This window comes from Culicoides brevitarsis, chromosome 2, assembly GCF_036172545.1.
Source record: "Culicoides brevitarsis isolate CSIRO-B50_1 chromosome 2, AGI_CSIRO_Cbre_v1, whole genome shotgun sequence".
NCBI lineage: Eukaryota > Metazoa > Arthropoda > Insecta > Diptera > Ceratopogonidae > Culicoides > Culicoides brevitarsis.
Window position 1 is genome coordinate 17,851,271 of NC_087086.1, and position 14,993 is coordinate 17,866,263.

General features: G+C 28.1%; 3 protein-coding genes across 3 annotated transcripts; 1 reads left to right on the top strand and 2 right to left on the bottom strand.

Annotated features, from left to right (window-relative positions):
- The first annotated feature begins 83 nt into the window (after positions 1-83).
- LOC134828690 (serine protease easter-like) lies at positions 84-2,158 on the top strand. Its single transcript, XM_063841674.1, has 3 exons — positions 84-834; positions 896-1,386; positions 1,898-2,158. The coding sequence occupies exons 1-3, from the start codon at positions 335-337 to the stop codon at positions 2,059-2,061; spliced, it is 1,155 nt and encodes a 384-aa protein (XP_063697744.1). The 5' UTR covers positions 84-334; the 3' UTR covers positions 2,062-2,158.
- Positions 2,159-2,347: 189 nt separating this feature from the next.
- On the bottom strand, positions 2,348-3,586 carry LOC134828687 (serine protease grass-like). The gene has a single exon (XM_063841671.1). The coding sequence runs from the start codon at positions 3,506-3,508 to the stop codon at positions 2,348-2,350; it is 1,161 nt and encodes a 386-aa protein (XP_063697741.1). The 5' UTR covers positions 3,509-3,586.
- Positions 3,587-9,291: 5,705 nt separating this feature from the next.
- Positions 9,292-11,612, bottom strand: LOC134830284 (bis(5'-adenosyl)-triphosphatase ENPP4-like). Its single transcript, XM_063843711.1, has 2 exons — positions 10,821-11,612; positions 9,292-10,765 (listed from the first exon to the last, which is right to left on the bottom strand). Exons 1-2 carry the CDS (start codon positions 11,327-11,329, stop codon positions 9,817-9,819), a joined length of 1,458 nt encoding a protein of 485 aa, XP_063699781.1. The 5' UTR covers positions 11,330-11,612; the 3' UTR covers positions 9,292-9,816.
- Between the last annotated feature and the right edge of the window lie 3,381 nt (positions 11,613-14,993).

Below are 14,993 nucleotides of genomic sequence, written 5' to 3' on the forward strand. Positions count from 1 at the left end.
TTCCTAAAAAAAATAAAAAAAAATTGTTTTTGCATAAAATTTATTGATCAGCCCTTGAAAAAAAACGCCGAGAAGCAAAACAAACAACTTCTTCTGCTGTTATTTATAATAAAATCCTCGGACTTTGTATGTGTTGACAGAATATTTGTGTGAACGAGAATACGATAACGCGATGAACTGCTGAAGCAATAGTAGATGACCCGGTATTGTATAAATTTCCACACGCATACGCGAGAGACAATCAGTCGTTGTCGAGAAATCATAAAAACAAGACAGAAACTTGAAATTTTTATTTGTCGTGCGGTTATGATTCTTTGATTTCCGTAAATTTGCCATGGAAAAAATGACTTTTTCAATAATTTTTGTTGTAATTTTCTTGCAATTTGCGACAAATGTCGCGAGTCAGTCGAACGGCGATTGCATGACGCCTTTTAATGAACGCGGAACATGCATCGAAATTCGCGAGTGTTCGACAATTTGGAATATTGTGACATCGGCACCGCGTCCCCTGGCTGACAGAGTGCTAAAATTTCTGCAAGACAGCGTTTGTGACGATCCTGCCTTACGAAAAGTTTGTTGCCGATATCAAGACGTTTCGACGAGCGGACAAGTTCCAGCGTTGGTAGCAACAAATCCGGCAGTTTCAGACGACGACATCGTGAATCATCCGAAAAAATCGTTGCTGGATTTGAAAACTTGTGGTCCGATATCATCAGATCGGATTGCTTTTGGAAATAAAACAAGATTGTTTGAGTTTCCGTGGATGGCGTTGTTGCAATACACGACAGCAGGTGAAAAGGATTTCAAATGTGGCGGAAGTTTAATTAATCGAAGGTGAGAATTACTTTAAAAATCAAAGAAAATTCTTTAAAAAATATTTTTTTTTAATTTTTAGATACGTTCTCACTGCTGCTCATTGCATCACAAATCTTCGTCGCGGCACAAGACTTGTCTCGGTTCGTTTGGGTGAATATGACGTCGACAAAAATGTCGATTGTGAAGTCGAAAATGGCGAGGAAACTTGTGCGCCGCCTGTTCAGGACATTCCCATCGAACGAATTATTCCGCATCCGGGCTTCAATCAACCGCGATGGGCAAATGACATTGCTCTGCTTCGTTTGGCTTCGGAACCAGACTTTAGCGATTTCGCCGTTGCGCCAATTTGTCTTCCAGTGACGCAACAACTCATGACGTTGCCATTGAAAACGTTAACTGTGACGGGCTGGGGCACGACAGAAACGCTTCGACGATCAAATGTCTTGCTGAAAGCTCATTTGCCATTTGTCAAGTCGGATGTTTGTGAAAAACAGTTGAAAATTAAATTGACGCCAGGGCAATTTTGTGCTGGAGGAGATGGATTAGTTGATTCCTGTGGAGGAGATTCAGGTAAATATAAAATCTCTAAATTAAATTTAACTGTTTAAGTTTTTAAATTTTATCAAACAAAAAATTCTAAGTACGAACTTGGGTAAAAACTACTTGAAAAAATTTTTTAAAAATTTATTTAAAATTTTTTTTTCAATTTTGTGAAAAAAAAATAAAAAAAATTTAAATCACAAAAAAAAATAAAATAAAATAATTAATTAAATAAATTAATTATAATTATTTAAATATTTAGTTTATTTTTTTTTAATAAAATTTTTATTTTAATTTTAATTTATTTTATTAATTTATTTTTATTTATTTTATTTTATAATTTATTAAAAAAAAATAAATAAATAAAAAATAATAATTTAAAAAAAATGTTAATTACCAAGTTTGTATAAAAATAATTAATTTCGAAAACTAAAATTTAAAAACCTTGTATTTGAAAATTTAGCCAAAACCGCTAAAAATTTCACAAAAATCAATTTTTGAATTAAATTTTAATACAAAACATTAAAATTTTAAATTTCAGGAGGTCCATTACAATATCCCGCAACCCTTGCGGGCACGAAATACGTTCAATTCGGAGTAACGAGCTTCGGCACAAGCGGCTGCGGAGAGAACGAAGGTGTACCGGGAGTGTATGCCAACGTTCGTCACTACATGAAATGGATTTTAGATAACCTACAACCGTAAATGGCAATTTTTTTTTGTTTATTTTTTTATTAAAATATATGATAAGAATTTTTTATTTATAAGTCGAAAAAAAAAGTTTTTTTTTGTAATTCGTTGTAAATATTTTTTTTTATATTTTTTTTCTACAATAATTTCTGTAATTCTATTTTTTACACTTAAATGATAGGGGAAATCCAAGTACATCTCGTAATTGTTTGACCTTTAACTCAACAACGACTCATTATCACATCATCACACAATATTTACTCATTTTGAGTAATCTCTCGTTTCAAAACAGGAAATTTCCCTACGAGATGTTGTCCAATACCCACGTAAGAAAGTGTCTTAAATTCGTGTAGACTCCGGGATATGTTCCGCTATTGCCACAGGAATTCGGTCCGAAGCTAATGATGCCATATTGCACGATCCGCACATCGTTATTGAAGTTTGCGGCAACTTGAATGGGGCCTCCAGAGTCTCCGGAGCAAGTATCGACGTTATTTCCTACGCCTACAGCACATAAATGAGCTTCTGTTATTTGAACTCGTTTACTTAATCGACTAATGGCTTCTTGACATCGATCATGAGGATGCAACGAAACTTTTGCTTTCAACAAAACATCGGATTTTCTGCCTTGTTCTGTGGCTCCCCATCCCGTTACGACAAACGACTGCGGGTTACTTCGTAAAAGTTGCTGCGTAATTGGAAGACAAATCGTTTTCACCGCGAAATCTGAAGTATCGGCACTATACTGAAGTCGAACCAAAGCAATATCGTTCAAATACCGATTTTTATCGTAGTCTGGATGGATAAGCGTTGAACGAATGGGAATTTCTTGCACGGGAGGCGCACAAACGCTATCCCGAGCATTTGATTGACAATCTTGCTGTGTACTTGTGTCATATTCGCCCAATCGGACAGTTGTCAAGCGACTGGAATGCCCATCCCGGATGCAATGGGCAGCAGTAAGGACTGTTTTAGACGTTATTAGTGTTCCACCGCATCGATATTCGACGTCGCCAAAGGTGTTTTCGTATCCCAAGAGGGCACTCCATGGAAATTCGAAGAGAGACGTTTGATTTCCATTCGAAATTCGATCGCCCGTTGCACTTCCACAATTCACCAGATCCAAAAGTCGTAAATTTCGATGATTCGAGATGCCGTTAGAGCCTGTATTTCGATTAACGCTCGGCTGTGGGTTCACTGGTTCGTTTCCTTCGATGTCCTGCGGGCGACAACAAATGCTTTGATCCTGCGGATTACCACATTGGCTATTTCTGATGTATTCTGTGAGGCGTTCCGGTAAGGGACGAGGTGCTTCCAGAATTAATTTCCAGATTGTTTTGCATTTTCTCACGCTGACACATTGCCCGGACTCTTTGTAGTACGTGTAACAACTGCTGCCCGTGATTTGAGCGTCGAACGTCGAAAAACTCGCAAAAAGCAGAAAAGAAATTAGAAATCGCATCGTTTTTCGAATTTCTTTACACAAAAAACGACAAAAATAATAATAAAATTCTAATGGAACTGAAACCAGTTATCACGACAAATGTTTGCGAGAGACTGGTTTCACATTCCACGAACGCTGTCGATGGAGATAACGAACTTTTTATTATTTTTTATTACTTTTATAGATGTGTGTTGCAGCACAAATCTCTCGAATTATTCAAATAAGTATTGCGGAAATTCCAATTCTTCCAAGATTTACATCGAACGTTAGTCACTTACAATCATTTCTCAAAAGAAGATGTTCTTTGCTCGATTCTCGTAACAACTACAAAAAAGAATATTTGCATAAAATGTTACATCGCACAGTAGTAATGTTGTTGCTGTTATCGCAATTAACTGCATCATCGCTAATTAATTACGAGTGTCGTACGTCAGACGGTCAAGCGGGATTGTGTTTACATTTCAATCGTTGTGAGACGCATCGCAGACTTGTTTTTAAGCCGTATCGCAGTTTTGACGAGGTTGCGTTCTTGAAACAGAACGAATGTGTGCATCCAAATGCAGCAACGCAATATTACAAAGTCGACTTTTATTATTGTTGTTCGCGTGATGATTGGACTGAGGATACGGTGTTTCAGTTTTCGTTGAGGCAAATCGGTAAAAAGTGAATTGAGCTTTAAATTTATATAAAATAAAAAAAAATATATAAAATAATAAAAAAATAAAAAAATTGAATAAAAAAATAATTAAAAAATAAAATTAAATTACCTAATAAAAAAATCAATAAATAAATAAAATAATTAAAAAATAAAATTATTATCTAATAATTAAAATAAAAATAAGATATTTAAAATAAATTTAAAAAGTTTGAAGATTGGGAAAAAATTGTTTAAAAAAAAATAATAAAAAAACATTTGTAAAAAAATAAAAATTTTAGTTTAATTTCCGCAGTATAAAGGCATGACTTGAACTGAAAGATAAAAATTAAAAAAAATAATAATAAATAAAAAAATAATAAAATAAAATAAAAATAAAACAAACTACTTTAAAAAAAATTAATTAACCTAAACTTTTAATAATTTTACAATTTAAAATTTTGTTGAAAAAAATTTTTATTGATCACAAAAAAATATGTAAATAAAATCAAATTTTCTGACTTCTTGTTTAAAAATTTAAAATTATTCACAAAACATAAAAAATTTGTCGAAATTGGTAAAAAAAATGTCAAAAATATTAAAAAATCTAAATTTTTCATAAAATTTTAAAAATTTTCTTTATTTTTTTTACTTTTGAAAATTTTCAAAACGAAACAAAGTGCAAAATTGAGTAAAGTGCCTTTTGTAACAGGATTTATGCCGAATGCTCATGTAAGACTATTAAAACTAATTTGGATCATGACGAAACAAAAGACAAAAAATACTTCATTCATCGTGAAATGTGCTTCTGTATACACTTCAAAACCGAAAAGAAAAAGAGGTAAAAAGGTTTTCGAGACAAAAAGAGAATTAGAGTAACGCTGTAGCGCAGGTACATGAGTGGTCAATCCTCTTTTTCAAGTAAGGAACAAACAACAACTTAAAAAAGTGCAATTTTAGATCATTAATGGGAGATATGATGAGTTAATTGAATAAGAAGACAAGAAAATTACCTTTTTGCGAGAGAGAGAGAGTGTCGATGAGATGCACAGATAAATGGATAAGGACCTTAAGTTAAATGAGATTTGTAGAGCAAATGTGTGGCTTTGGCTTACAAATGTGTCCTTTTAAATGGATTTTCTTAATGAACGTAACGGACTGCACTTAATCCGTTCTTTGGAAATAATTTACGCCATTCTGAAAAAATACTTTGAATAAAGTGATGGAAATGTGACACCTTCGATCCCTTCCGTACAATTTAGTGACATTAGGTGAACAAATAAAGACACACACGCGAGTATTAAATATCAATCAAATCACATGTCGTCATTTTAGTTTAATTCGTGTGATGGAGGGATTTTTATTTTTAACCGGATAAAAAATAAATCATGAAATTGTAAATACATTAATTCTCCGCCTATGTTTGTCTATGTTTATAAAAATGCATTTTTCATTGAAAAAAAAAATTGTTTTAAATGTCTGTCAGTTTGTTTTAATATTTAAAAAGAAAGTTGGAATTTGACTTCGAATTAATTAAAAATATTATTAAAATTTTTTAAATTAAATTAATAAATTTTTATAGTACCTAATTTAATGATGCTTAATATTTATTAATTAATTAAAAATTATTATTTAAAAAATTAATAAAAATTTCTTAATTAAATTAAAAAATTTAATAAAATAAAATTATAAAAATTAAAAATTTAATTTTTGTAAAAAATTTTTTATAATTTAAATTAAAATACTTTTAATAAGTAAATTAAAATTTAAATAAATTGTTTGAATAAATTTTTGCAAATTTTGATGAATTTCCGGAAAATATTTATAAAAGTAATTATTAATTTTTGAAAAAAAAATGATAATATTTTTTTAAAAAATAAATTTAGTAAATTTTTCAACATTTTCAACACAACAAAAAAATTTTTCTTAAATTTAAGGTGACTAATAATTTACATAAAATTTAATTTAATAATTTTTATGATATTTTTTTAAAATTGAAAAATGAAATTTTTATAAAAACTTAAACAAAAGTTTCTTTCGTAAATAAACTTCATTAAATATTGAAAAATTATTTCTAATGCGTTTATAAGTTTTTCTTACAAAAAATATTAAAAATGTTTCATATTTAAAAAAAGTTGGAATTTGACTTTAAAAAAATTAAAAATATTATTAAAAATTTTAATTTAAATTAATAAATTTTTATAGTACCTAATCTTATAATACTAAAAATGTTTAAGTAAAAAATGCGATCACATATTCTTCACTTTTAACGAATCAACAATTCTTCATTTTGTTTAAATTTCTTTGTTACTATTAAAAAAGGGAGACATCATTGACGAACGAGTTTTTAGGTGGGAGTAATAAGTAACTTGTACAAATATGACAACAATAACTTATGTCTGTGTTTTCAATGTAAGTCGGAATAACAATTAATGATTAATTAAGTGAGCAAACAACGACATGTCAGTTTCATTAAAACATTCAACTAAGTTGGTGGTCCTTTGAGATTTTCATCATATGTTTAATGGTCAATTCAAGATTTCCATCAACCGACATCTTTTTTAATAAGTAATTTATACACGCTTCTGGTTGTTTGTTTGACCCATTGTTCCGATTTGTTATGGATAAATTGTATGCCAAGACACTGCATTATTAAACTCTCCTTAAAAACTTTCATCTTTTGTTGGTCAGTCATTGTTCTCCATTTTTTTCTTGTTGTAAAATTTCTTCCTTGTTAATTTCACGGCAAATTTTCTCAAAATAATAATTCTGCAATAAAGAGAAGGATTTATTAAATTTTCATGGATTAATACAATAGAATTGGTTCCTTGATTCGATTGTTCGCATTACCTCTTCGATGTATTTCCATTTCCGCCATGCATTAAATATCGCCGAGCTCCGATGCAGGAAAAGTTTTGCATGCAGCTCGAAGCGATTTTTCGGTTAAACTTTTCCTGTTTGCTCGTTTCATTGAATTCTTGTGTTTTAACGTGATTTCGTCATGTACTGAGAAGTAACGTAGGATGAACGGATTTATTACCTACGGGTTTAGTTTACTAATATTTTTATAAAACTCACTGAAAAAAATACGAAAATCGATTGATTTATTAACATCTTAGGAGATTTGATTATTCAGTTGGAAACGAAACTTTTTTTCCGTGCATAACTATAGAAAAGGATGAAAAAATGTTGGAAAGAAGGAGAAAGCAAGATGATTGGAGGATAATCTAAAAACGGTACTAAGCTCATGTTTTTGTCGTTTCTGGCACCACATACACAAAAAAATATAATGTCGTCGGATTAATTTCTCCTGATGACAAATCCGTTTTGATCCCTGTGTTGCCGTGCATAAAATGTCGTCGTCGTTGGTAGTACAAAAAACTTTTAATGCCAGACAGTGAAAATAAACATTATAGCAGATGTTTTACTGCATTAAAATATTAGGATTTATTGGTTTATGAACTGAACTGTGCTCTGCTGGTATTTTAATGAAGTCCTTGGCAACATCTTGAAGGCAACTCGAGCTAATTTTATTGTAATTTCTTTTGTTCCCATGCCATGTAGATTGACAAATTTGTGTCCTTTTTAAACAAATTGCCGAGCGGAACGAAGATTTTAAAGCAAATAATTCAATTTCATCATCATCCAATATTGACACAAATTTTGCTGTACCTTGAGGTGTTCCTGATTTTGACAAATAATGCGTTTTGTTTTGTTGTTAGTCATTGATGACAGAATAAATATTGGGTTGGAGCGAGTCTTTAGGGCGATTGATTGTCTTCGTCCGTTGTTGGCTACGTAGAGAGATGAGCGAGGAAGACGCAGGGTAGAATTAAAAATCAATTTGAAATAAAAAACCAAAGCAAATATTTGGATGAGATGATGACGAGAAAGACAAACGGGATGAAAAAAGGGAATAAACTGGTATGTTTGGAATGTTAATTGATTAATAATTAAATAACAATGGAAAAAATGTTACAACATCTTTTGACTATTTTTTTTCTTACTGCGTGTAACGTTTTCAGAACTTATTAATTTATCAGGTTTCTTTTTAAAAATTGAGGCACGACTTGTTATGAATGAAAAACGAGAAATATTTATAGAAATAGCTACAAAAAGTTCTAAAGAATTATTTTACAAAGAAATTCTAAGTATGTGGGCTTAAGAACAAAATAAACAGTCCGTTCAAGAAAAGCGTGAATAAAAATATATTTTTTCTTCAGTTGGCGTAATAAAAATTCTCATAATCGAAATGAAAATTACATAAATAGACGTCTCAGGTGAAACCTTATAAAAATGTGAAGAATATTATGAAACATTTAAAACGTTTTTTTTTATTGCATGATTTATTTTAAAATAATAAAAAAAGAATAAATTTTTAATTAAATTAAAAAAAAAAAACTTCAATAATTTTAAAAAATTAAATTAAATAGTAATTATAAAAATATATGATATTTTAAATATATTCAATTTTAAAATAAATTATTAATTTTATGTCGAAATACAAATTGAAATGTTGAAAAACATTTTTTTGATATTTACAAAATATTATAATATAATTTAATTAAAATTTAATTAAATTTAATTAAAATTTAAAATATATTAAATTTTTAATTAAATAATATCCAATTGCTTAAAAATTTATTAAGCTAAAAATTAAAAAAAAGTATATTTTTGGAGAAAAAAAATTTTTTTTAGATACTTATTTAATAAAAATATATCTTACAAAATATTATTTTTTTTTAATTCTTGAAAGTTTTGATATTTTTATAAAATTTATAATATTTTTAATACTTACGGGGCAAGTTAAAGGTTTAAAAACTAAAATTAATAAAAAAAAAGAAAAATTATTATATTTAGGTATATTTCAAAAACTGAAGATTTTTTTTGTAGAAAAATAGAACATTTTTTTTTGTTAAATATATATTTTTATTAGAAATATTCATTCGATTTTTAAATAATATTTTTACAGTAAATTTTCATTAAATATTAATTCAATTTTAATAGGAAAGGTTTATTGTATTAAAAATAATTTAAATTATTTTTTATAAATAAATAATTTTACAGATTATTTAATGAAAAAAAGAAAATAATAGGATCAATTAATCTTAACTTTTGAAATCTTAATTTTTAATACAAAATACAGAAATATTTTCATCTAAATTTATGGTGCATCAGAAAAAATTGTTTTTGATTTGATATTATTTCGATCGCTACCAATGAAGTAATTTTAGTCATATTTGAGCAAAAAGAGATTTTGTCGTTATTTTTCGATTATTTGAGTTTTAAATATAAAATGTAATAATTTACTATTATTTTTATAAAATTTTGCTATTAACCTACGTGTTGTTGTCTTCTTTTTATTATATTGAGGTTTGTACTTCAATTATTAATTTTTATTATCAATTTTTTGTCTTGGGGATTAGAAATGATATTGATTGTGCTTCCTAAATATTTTTTGTTTATCATAAATTGAGTACGGTTTAATATTTATTTAAATTAATATCACCATAATTTTTTGTCAATTTTTTTTTACATTAGAGAATTAATTGGGCAAGATTGCTTTGAATTTTTAATTGACTTAAATCCTGACGTGTACTTTCGTCATTCAAGAGTTAATAAAACTAACTTTTGTCTCACTCACTTGATTCGTCGTGTTGCTGGTACCTGCTCGAGTACCATCAGCTTGATGTCATGCCTCACTATCGAATTTTTCCGATCCAATGCCAATTTCCAGCAGTTTTTGCTCTTCCATGTGCTCGGGTTCGTCATAGATGAATTCCGGTACCATTTGTGCCTCGCGTCTCCTTCGAACGACAACTAATACTGCAAAAGCGGCTGCTACCAAGCAAAATGACACACAAATGCCAGCAATAGCAATTAAGAAGCCTGAAATCGCTGCATTTTGGTTGCCGTTGTTCAAAACATCGAGAATGTTGTCGCGATTTCCACTGATTTCGGGCGGTTTTATCTTTAGGATTTCGCAAAAGAGATGAAACAAGTCGACTGTGTCAAAAGGAGCGACAACATGAGACTTTTTAATAGCTGGACCCCAAGCTAAAAACAAGGAATTCATTTCACGGAAGGAATTATCGTAACCGTGAATGCCAAAAGTTGTCTCGTTTGTCACTGTTAAGTTGTATGTCTTCTGATAGTACTCGACAGCTGGCGTCATGTCATGTTTAAAGGCAAATCCGGGCTCAGCAACTACCGTAATAGGACCAGATCGTCGCTCGTTGCGATAATTCCAACGTTCCGGTAAGTCAGAGTTGCGATAAACCTTAAAAGTGTCATTTTCCAGCTTTGAAGCGTTCATAAGACGATTATAGATGTCATCAATACTCGCTGTTGTGGGACTAATTTGCAATACGGGTGAATTTCCGTAAATTTCCTCCTTGTGCGACGGAAGATATTTGGTAATATTGATGAAATTTGCAGGTTTTGTATCGATCATGCCGTGATCTGATAAAATTATGACGTTCATCTTCTCCCATAATTTCGCAGATTTCAGTTTTTCTTCCAAAAGTGACGTAAAATTGTCCAATTTTCGTAAAATTTCATTTTGAGCATCATCCACGCCGTAAATGTGTCCATTGTGATCGGGTTCTTCGATGTAAAGCATCACAAGATTCGCTCCAGAGCTAAAAAAATCACAAAAATTACCAAAAATTCAATTAAAATACGAAATTTTCTTACTTAAACCACTCCACAGATTTTTCAAGTCTCTCTTCCCATGGTCCCGGGTGCGTTACATTCATTTTTTCCGTATAACTACAATTAACATCTTTCAATCCGTAGCTGAAATCTGATCCAGGCCACATCATACAGCCACTTTTCCCATTTGACATTTCATTCCATGCCCAAATCGGTGCCACAAAGCGATTATATCCATACAAATCCGGTCCGTACGTTAATTTACCGAGTTCGAGGTCGTAGACTTCAGCAGCAAGCACTCCATGTTCCGCCGGATACAATCCCGTCGCGATGGAATGATGATTCGGGAACGTTTTTGTGGGGAATACATTTCGCAAGAACGGCGCTCGAGTTCCAGCTTCTTGGAGTTTCTTTAAATGTGGCGTCAAACCTCGTTCCAGATACTTTGGACTGAAGCCATCGAACGAGATGACAAGCAGCAAAGGTCTTTCGTCACACAAAACGCTCAAAAATGACGAAAAAAGAAGAAAAATCAACGAATTTTGTGACATTCTCTTCGTGTTGTGGGAGTAAAAATTTGCAAATGCATTAATTGCGCATTTTTTTTTCGGAGAAATCGTTGCACTTGACGACGAAGTTATATTATGACGCAGCAAACTTTGATAAATTTTTATGTAGAAGAAATTCTTTCTCTTTGTGCATTTAAATATTGAAATTTTTGATGAATCATCCACGATTTTTCACAATTTTAAATTTTCCGATGTTAAAACTTTAAAGGTTAAAGTCCTGAAAATTGTTAATTAACAACAGCTGCACTGAAAGATTATCTGTTTAAAACTTCGTGAAGAGAGTCAAAATTTCGTAGATTATGAAAGTTGATTAAAATTGTAAACAAATGTCGCACATAGATGGGCTTGTTTTTTTTTTCGAAGAATTTTTTTCGGAAATTTTTCAAAATTTACTTTTTACTTATTTTCTGCTTTAAAACAAGCCAAAAATATTTTGAATTTAATAATTATATCTAAAAACTAAAAATATTTAAAAATTAATGAAATAATTAAATTAATAAAAAATTAATTAATTATTTTGATGAATTATTTTAATATTTATGCAAAAAGCTAAAAAAAATATTTTTTTAAAATTTAAAAAAAATTGATGCATTTTGATAAGTTTTAAAAAATGGCTTAAGTTATTAATTAGTTATTTTTAATAAAATTTAATTAAAATAATTGAATAATTTTAATAAAGTTTTAAAAAAATAAAATTTTTAAAAATTAAACAAAAATTGTAAAAATTAATAACTTATTAAGAGCTTAAAAAAATCATGAAATTATGTCAAAAAAAATGTAATAATTCAAAAAACTGAAAGAAAATTGATTTAAATAATTTTGAATCATTAATTTGTGACGAAAAATACCAAATTTGACATAAAACTATAAATGTTCAATTATTTATGTTTCAAAAAAAAAAAACAAGCCCATATGAAAACTCGGGATATGAGAATAGGCCATCGAATAAAATTAACGAACAAAATTCAAAAAAGGGAAATTTCTTACCGTTAGTGACCCAGAAACACATTAAAACAACAAATAATATTTTTATATACCTTTTTGATTTATTTTTCTTGTTTTTTTTAACATTTTCTCTTATTCTGCATTTAATTATTTTATTTAAATAAATGTCACCATTATTTATTTTTTATTTAGGTATTTTTTGAATTTATTTAAATTTTTGCATGCAATATTTTTTTTCTTCTTTTATATTTATTTAATTTTTACGACTAATTCTATATTTATTTATTTTATTTATATTTTTAAAGTGTTCATATTTTTTTTTGTTTTTGCCAATTAATTATCATATATCATAAACAATAAAATAGACAACCAAACTTTGATAGTGAATAAATTTCTCTCTTTATTGCAATTAAAGTAACTATTTTTTTCCTGAATTTAACTAAATTTTCTAGAACATTTTAATTTATCATTAACTATTGAAATACTGCATTGTTCTCACTTGGTTTGTGTCATTATTATTTTTATTTTTTTTTCTAAGCCCTAAATGTATGTTTTAATGAGAAAATTATAATTTTCCTTGACTAGATTTTTTTTTATAATTTAATTATTATTTTTTTTTCTTATACGAAGGAAGGATCGGATCACATGACACTTCACATAGTACAATATATCAGTTTTTTTGTTGTTCATATTTTTTCTCCTTATAATATTTTTTTTTCTTTGTAACAGAGAGACACACAGATATAGTTTCTTAGATAGTTAGTGACAATTAGAGAAAGAGTGAGTGAGAGATTTTATAGTAGAAAAGGGATTTTTGTGCATTTCTTATTTTTTTTCTCAGTTTTTCTACATGTATAACAATAAAAGTGCATTAAACATTAAATATCTTGACATTATTTCGTTATTTATAGAACTTAAATTGTTGTGGTTACGAATAAACTTAATTATAACAATTAATAGTGTCAATATTTTTACATGAATATTTATGTAGTAATAAAGAACAATTAACAAACATCCAACAAATAATTCCTGTATATTTTCCCGCATAATATTATTCTGCTTTGTAATTGACACACGCCCAACATAGAAACAAGCTCTTTATATTTAAAATTAGTCGGTAACTGAATTTTAATTAATTTTTTAAGAGCAAATAAAAAATTTAACTCTTCTACTGTTTTGCTCGTGTGCTCTAATTTTTGCGTTGTGTGTGTGTGTGTGTGTGATTTTTACTTAAACCAAATCTACTAACACTCTTAATTAATATTTCAAGAGAGAGGTAACTTTTCCTGGACAATTATTTCTATTTTTTTATTTAATAATAATTTAATAAAAATTCTACTAAAAATTAAAATTAAATTTTTCTACTTTTTTTGTGAACTAATTAGCTATTTTTTATTTTATTATTTTTTTTTTCATTTAAATTTATACCCGCTATTTTTCTACATTCCTAATGTTGTCTAAATGTTTTTAAAATTATTTTTCTTTTGTTTTAGGTTTTAGATAATATTACTTTTTGCCTACTCAAAAAATGTCACGCTTGAATCTTACACGTAATATTTATCTAAACAACAATATATTTGATATTTTTTTCCTTTACATTACACTCTGTGTTCATTTTTTATCGAGTTTTTTTTTTGCTTCAATCTATAAAAATCGTGCCGTGTCGTGTTCCTTTTTTTTGTTTGTCTCTAATGTTTATTATCATGTTTCTTTTATTTTATTGGAAAATTCAGTATTTATTGCTTTCATTTTCTTTATGATATTTTATTTTTTTTTATCTTTGTTGTCTAATCGTTCGGTAGAATTTTCTTTATTATTAATTATTTTGAACTGAATTAAAAATTTATAATTAATAATTAAATAAATAAAATTAAAATTTCTCATGAAATATTATAAATTCTTAATTTTCTTAATCATACGACATTTTCTGACTTTTCACGTTCTTTATAAATCTTTGCTTCACAGTATCTCACTTTTTTTCTTAGATTATTATTTTTTTTATTATATTTAATTTTATATATAGAAGATAGTTTTTTATTATGTATTTTTTTAGTATTGAATTAGAAATTTTTGTCTGTATTAATATTTATATTTTTTTATCTATTTATTTATTTTTTTATTAATATAATAACAGCGAGAAATTCAATTATAAACACATTTTAAAGACTCTAACGTTAACCTCAACTTTTTTAAATAAATAATATTTTTATAGTTGTAAGACTTTTTCTTCTTTTATCTAATTTTTTTTTATTTATTTATCTTTTCTTTAATTGTCAATAATTTTTAGTAGTTTTTTTTTCAAAATGTCATTTAGCTCCTAAGCCTGATTTTTTTTTAATTCTCAGTGTTTTCAGGCAACGAGCAGTTTTTAACACAGTGTTAGCATTTTTATGATGATAAAGATCCGATTTCAATTAATTTTTAATTATTATTACAATCAGTACAGTACACAGTATACAGGTACAAATATTTATTCAAAAAGTTATTTTCGACATTTGGGAATTTTTTTTAAAGATAATATTTTTTTTTATTTTTTGGTGTGGTGCCTTAATAAGTCGCAATTTTGTTTTTTTTTTTAATTTTAATTATTAGAGATTATATTTTAAAGTGCGTGTAAATAGTATTTTTATTATTATTTTTTTGGTATCTTTGTTTTTGTTATAGAAAAATCAGAAAAAAATTACCTTTGAATTAAATTAAC